The 5979-nt window shown below is 39.7% G+C and overlaps 2 protein-coding genes across 2 annotated transcripts; one reads left to right on the top strand and one right to left on the bottom strand.

The window, feature by feature from the left end:
- Positions 1-178: 178 nt before the first annotated feature.
- Positions 179-2635, top strand: PHALS_11421 (Sister chromatid cohesion complex Cohesin, subunit PDS5; the record flags this gene model as incomplete). The annotated part of the gene is made up of 1 exon (XM_024725370.1): positions 179-2635. One exon carries the CDS (start codon positions 179-181, stop codon positions 2633-2635), a length of 2457 nt encoding a protein of 818 aa, XP_024571914.1.
- Positions 2636-3969: 1334 nt separating this feature from the next.
- Positions 3970-5589, bottom strand: PHALS_11420 (uncharacterized protein; the record flags this gene model as incomplete). Its single annotated transcript, XM_024725359.1, has 2 exons — positions 3970-5312; positions 5379-5589. 2 exons carry the CDS (start codon positions 5587-5589, stop codon positions 3970-3972), a joined length of 1554 nt encoding a protein of 517 aa, XP_024571913.1.
- Between the last annotated feature and the right edge of the window lie 390 nt (positions 5590-5979).

Here is a 5979-nt window from a genome sequence, read left to right as displayed (position 1 = left end):
ACGACGTCGTCACCAGAGTCAGCCCCAATATCTGGAGAAGTGGCGGGGAAATCCCGATTCTGAAAACTCGTGGGAGTTTGAGGCGCCACTTCGGCAAGATTGCCTAGTGATTGAAAAGTGTTTACGAGCAATTGGTGAGCGAATGAAAGATAAAAAAGTAATTTTAAGAAAAGAAACAATGACGGGTTTAAGTCAAGTGTTTAATCGACACATTTCAACGTATTGGGAAGAACAAGATGAGATGGAAGAATTAAGTTTTTCTACTGAAATTCCATCGGAACATCTTAAAAAATTGATGTGGATTCCAGATTATGTGTTAAAATGCTTTGCGTATCCCCAAGGAGAATTGAAATTACGTGTCATTCAACTTGTTGACGATTTTCTACTTCCGAAGACATTTACAGAACGAACACGCGTGAATGGTCTTTTGTTTCTTTTTCATTCTCTTGATAATGTTTCAAAAGAAGCTTTACGTCGATTATTTCGTGAACGTGCGAAATGTCAAGATGCACGTACGAAATTCGTGACATTTAAAATTCATCATCGTCGTCAGAAACGTACTGACGGTCACGCATTGGATCAAGCGATACAGAACTTTCACCACGAACTTTCTCCATTGTTTTCAAATGTTCCAAATTTGAAAAAAGTACTAGAAAAACTTGGAAAGTGGAAAGATCATAGTGTGTTTAAACATCTTGGTGCGTTGTGTGATAATCAAAAATCGCAAAATGCTATTCGTCTTGCACGAGATGAACTTGTTCGATGTGTGGGATCGAGAACGGCTTTAGGTGAATTTTTAAAGAAATTATGTCGAAAACTTGCGTTATTGACTGTCAATCATGTTTCTATTGGTTATCTTTTGGACTTTTTAGCTGGAAAACATGGTCGATCGATGAAAGAGACACGTAGTGCTGTCGAATTGTTAGTGATGGTCTCAAACGATTTGCCGCGACTCTTTGATCCATTTATTCGCGATCAAGTGACTAATATTCTTGTGAAAAACAAGTCTCGTGACGACAATAACGAGTCAAATGGTAAAGATTTCAATGTGATACTTGGAGCTTTGGAGATTCTTGCGAATTATGCACAGCATTGGTCTACTACAAGTGACATAAAAGACGACAATAGAATACCATCAAAAGTGCTTATTGAGCGACTTCAGAAGTTTTGTCTTGGCGATGTAGCTCAGTCTTTAAATGCTACGAAAACAAGACGAGCAGCAGAGTTGGCGGCAGTGGCACTTACTCATTTTTACGGCAAAGCAAAACCTACAATACAAGTGCTTAAAAAGTTATGCTCGAAAGAAAAAGTTGGATCTTCATCGCAAGGTGGAGTGTTAGCAGCATTGCAAAGTCTGGTCGTTTTTTCGAAACATTGTAGCTATCAATTTAACGAAAATCCGTCTCTGGTTTCTCATTTATGGACGTTATTGTTTGACGAATTGATTAATAAACGAGATGAAGCTTTTGATTCAATTTCTGAAGGTAGTACACCAAAGAGTAAACGACTTGCTGCAGCAAAGACCACGGAAATTCGATGCTTAGGTCTTAAAGTTTTGGTAAATTTGGCCGTGTATGTCCCTCATGAATCGTCTCAAGAAGCAGCAAAGCTTATGAAACTTTTGGTTGAAATATTGCGCTCGAATGGAAGTAAATTTGCAGTCACTAGTGCTCAAACTGCGATGTTTCGTTTGACAGCATCGTGTGGTCTATTAAAAATGATGCGAAATCCACAACTTGAAACTTTGCTCTCTATCTCGGAATGGCATTTACTTGGTCTCAGTATTCAAGATTCAAGTGAAGAAGTTCGTCGTCAATTTTTAAAGAAATTGACATCTCACGTCGTGAAACATTCGGTGCGACATCCACATAAATATCTCAGTTACTTGGCTTTAGTAGCTACTGAAACAACTTTTAGCTTAAAGAAAGAAGCTCGAAATATTCTTAAGATTGCAGTTGAACGCATGCGACGGATGTTTGATGCAGCATCTGAAAATTCGAATCCCGACCAAGATCCGAATTTAAATGCAGTGATTGTACCTGAATATGCTCTACCTTATGTGATTCATCTACTAGCTCACCATCCCTCGTTTCCAACTAATTTGGTCGAAAAAACATCATCAGTTTCCATACTTCAAAGCGCTGAATGGAGTGATCAATTGGCATATTTAGAATTTTTTCTAGATGGGTTAGTCTCTCCGAAATCAGCCGCTGACAATATTGCGTTTCTACTGCAGATGTTGACAAAACTCTCGCAATATCATGATGTGATTGCACCGAATGATCTTGCAATGTATCCACTTATTGACATGACTGCGATGTTACTTAAGAAGCGTATTAAGACTCAATCCGACTTAAAACCGTTTCCAGGGAAAATCTTCTTACCAAAGCATCTCTATCAATTCGGTCGATCGAATCGAGTTTTCACTTCTGATGGAAGGAAGGAACCCGAAGCACCAGATTCACTTTCAATTCGCAGCTCAAGACTTAACGTACATCAAAGTGATTTGTCTCATTTCTTACGCTCGCTACTGACTTTTGTTTATTATTGTTTTCTCCTTATAGACTTCATTGTCACCTATCAAGCCGATGGAGTTTGGAACACATTTTCTCAAGCTTCATTCTCCAATCGATAGCTCATTACCAAGTGCTCGAAAGAAACGCAAACGCTTTCTTGATACTATTCATGATGAAGATGAAATTCAAGATGAAGAGAAAGAAAATACGATTGATCAAGATAATGAAATGATTGAAAAGTCTACTCAACATCAATCGGTTCGTGGGCAATTACGACCTGAAGCACGTACATTTGCTGATACTTCAAGCGATAGTGAAGCTGAATCCGATACATTTGATCGACGTTCGCTTTCTATTGCATCAATTGCTTCATCACTCCAGTCAATACCTTCAATTATTGAAGAAGATGAGAACAAAGGGAATGCTAAAAAGCGTGTAACACGAAAAGGAGTGGCGACGAATGTTTTGAAATAGGTAAAGCAGTGAGGAATTTGATGAGGAGTTAGCAACTCTACTAGGTCGTTAAAATGAGGAATTGGTTTACTACTTAGAAAGAAGTGCTATGTTGCTATATATTATGGTCTTCGAATGAGACAAAAAAATGCAATCGTATATTGTGGTTTTCAGAGTGTAACTCGGGTTAGAACGAAAGTTTGTCGTGATCCTTAGAAAGTATCTCTGATGGGATGATTCATACCAGGTGTAAGGTGATGTCTTTTGCCATAGAGTCTGTAGAGTTTGAGAGCTACTATATGTCGCGGTAGTCACTACATACAAATGTAGCTTATGTAATATCACACTGTTCCCTTGATACGAGTAAGTAAATGTGAAGCAGTATCATATTCCGGGAGCCAAGTCACCTTTAAATAGGAGTCTGTAAACCGGAGGCAACTCGCATGGTGGGTCAATTTTAACTCTAGACTTGGCGCCAGCTTTTCGTACCGGAAAGGATAATGTGAAGTAGCGACTTGCACATGCTCATGATAAACTAAATACAGCGATTCGTACCCAAAACACCGACTCCTTAAATTCTTGTGATACAGAACAGCATAGTCAGCTACGCTTTGGTCAATTCCTCGATCAGTTGATAATTAGAATTAATTGCTTGTATGAGGCAGATATATCATCCTTGCTCTAGTTGAGTGCTTCAGACAAAATGATATGAGAGTAAATCAAGCTAGTATGGCTTCGTACTGAAGGCGCATAAAACATTTGTCGTATATGTAAAGACCGGTTTTAAAAGAGGAGTGAGCTGGAACAGTTGTACCACGAAGTGGGATGTAACGTGGCACTATAGGTCAGAACATTAGTACATCGATGCTCCAGCTTTTTATCTATCTCATCACGTTGAAACCCAGCAAGCATTCTGGACTAATAAGAGCTTAAATACAGCCGTATCATGAGACAATTCACGTAGAGTGAACAATGAGTACATTCATTATGTTAATGTCATCTAAATTGTTGTGTTGATAAGCGTCATGAGGTGGTCTGCATTGAAGTCCTCAAGAATCATTTCGAATTCTGGCATCTTGTCCAAACACGATTGATCTAGGCTGGCTAAGTCACCATTATTGCGGATGTACGAAGCAAGCACCTCTAGTGCACAAGTGTCCTTTTCAAAAGATCTCAAATCAACAAATGTTGTAGACAGTGTCCCCCCGCTTCCAAAATCGAAGGAGATCAGCTTTTTATTGTCGCCATCTAGAGATTCTAGAAGCCGTTGTGTGTACTTGTGCGGTGCAGCCATGTCCAACTTGCTGCTCAGCACCAAAACGCTAGCCTGATTGGGAATAGAAACACTTGCATTCCAGTATTGATCACGCTTGTAAATGATTCCTTGAGCTTTGTACTTGCCGAAATCATATTTAGCACACGCCTTCGATTGTTCTTTTGAGAAAGCACAGTATAGAGGAAGTTCATCGTACGTACCCTCACCGGCAGTAGAATCCGTAAAACGCTTCTTCAATATTGCCAACGAAGGTGTTGGTTTTTCCCAGAACTCTGAGTAATTGATCAGACCTTGCAACGTAATTGAGTATAGTGGGCTTTCGCTATAGTCATATGCGTTTAAGAACTTTACAAATTTCTTTAATATCTTGACGTCTTGAAGCTGACAACGCTTGAGTCGATAGACAAGTTGAGGAATCCATGTATACAATACTGTGGATAACATGATTGAATTTGTTAACCGAAGATAACTTGAGGCCGAAGCGTTTTGCAAATTCACTTTGATTGAGCCCATCAACTCGAAGCATGGTGAGTCAGCTTGATTGTCGAAATTGTCTATAATTTCTTGAATTGTAGCTGCTAGTGTATCCTTGAAATGGGAGCTGCAGACGCGATCTTGATCACAGAGCTCCATAAAAGCGTCAGCCACTTCGCCAGCGTCGCGGTCCGCATTTGATTGATAATAGTATGACCCCGTTGTACTTATTGGTCCGTCGAGAACGTATCCGGTGACGTCAGGAGGGGCGAGATGCATGACACGCTCTACTAATAGTGCTCCGTATATCGTGCCATACAAAATTGTGTCGGCTCCATTGGAAAGCTTCGAAATCAAATTAAAGAGGTCATGCGCTGCACTTGTCGGCGAAAATGCAGCAAGATTTCCAAACGTGCGTTCTAACTTTTGAGCACACGACGCAACTTGAGATGGGTCCATTTTATATCCAAGAGGATTATTTGTTCTCACTGCACAATCCAAACGTGTACTTCTCCCACTACCACGAGGGTCCATCGTGTAGATGTTCACAGATCCATTTAGTTTATTTGTCAATTGAACCATCGCTGCTTCCACTACACAAACATTTAACCCGAAAGGTCAGTAATTATGACATAAATTCAGTTGCGATAGATACTTACTAGAGTCAGAGGCTGCCCCGATTTGGTCTCCGAGCATCCAAATGTTCATAGCTGTCTCAGGTTCATTTGCTGGAATGAGCTTGACAAAAAGCTCAATTGTCTGGTTTACACTTGATGGCGCTGAACATACGTCAGAGTAGCATAAAGGTGCTTTGAATTTTCCACACTGTACTTGTGTACTTTCGACAGCAATGGATGGATCGGAGTACATTGGGCAGGGATACCATTTTGGCGTCTCTGACGGTTTAGATAAGGAAGTTTGTAGAGTAGATGCCGCAACGATGAAATAGAAATTCACCTTCATCCGTAATATAAGTTTCAAGGAAGTAGATTCAGGAATGTACAATCAATTTTTATTTCGTAACGAAATGCGATGTAAAGGTCAGAATTTTTGGGATGGGACTTTTGATAGCAAGTTCTCAATGACAAATGCTTTTCACACAAATTGCAGTATAATGAATAACTTTATGGTCCAGTAAAAGCTATGCGTTGGGTTCTTGCCACATATTTTTGCGAACAATAAACAAGAACTCATTAGTAACTATCGGTTGTATAGAAGGATACTCTGTTATGTACGCATTCCACATATAAATTACAAAAA

This window comes from Plasmopara halstedii (assembly GCF_900000015.1).
Source record: "Plasmopara halstedii genome assembly, contig: Scaffold_54, whole genome shotgun sequence".
Lineage (NCBI taxonomy): Eukaryota > Oomycota > Peronosporomycetes > Peronosporales > Peronosporaceae > Plasmopara > Plasmopara halstedii.
The sequence above is the reverse complement of the archived record's forward strand: the minus strand, read 5'-3'. Positions and strand labels throughout refer to the sequence as shown.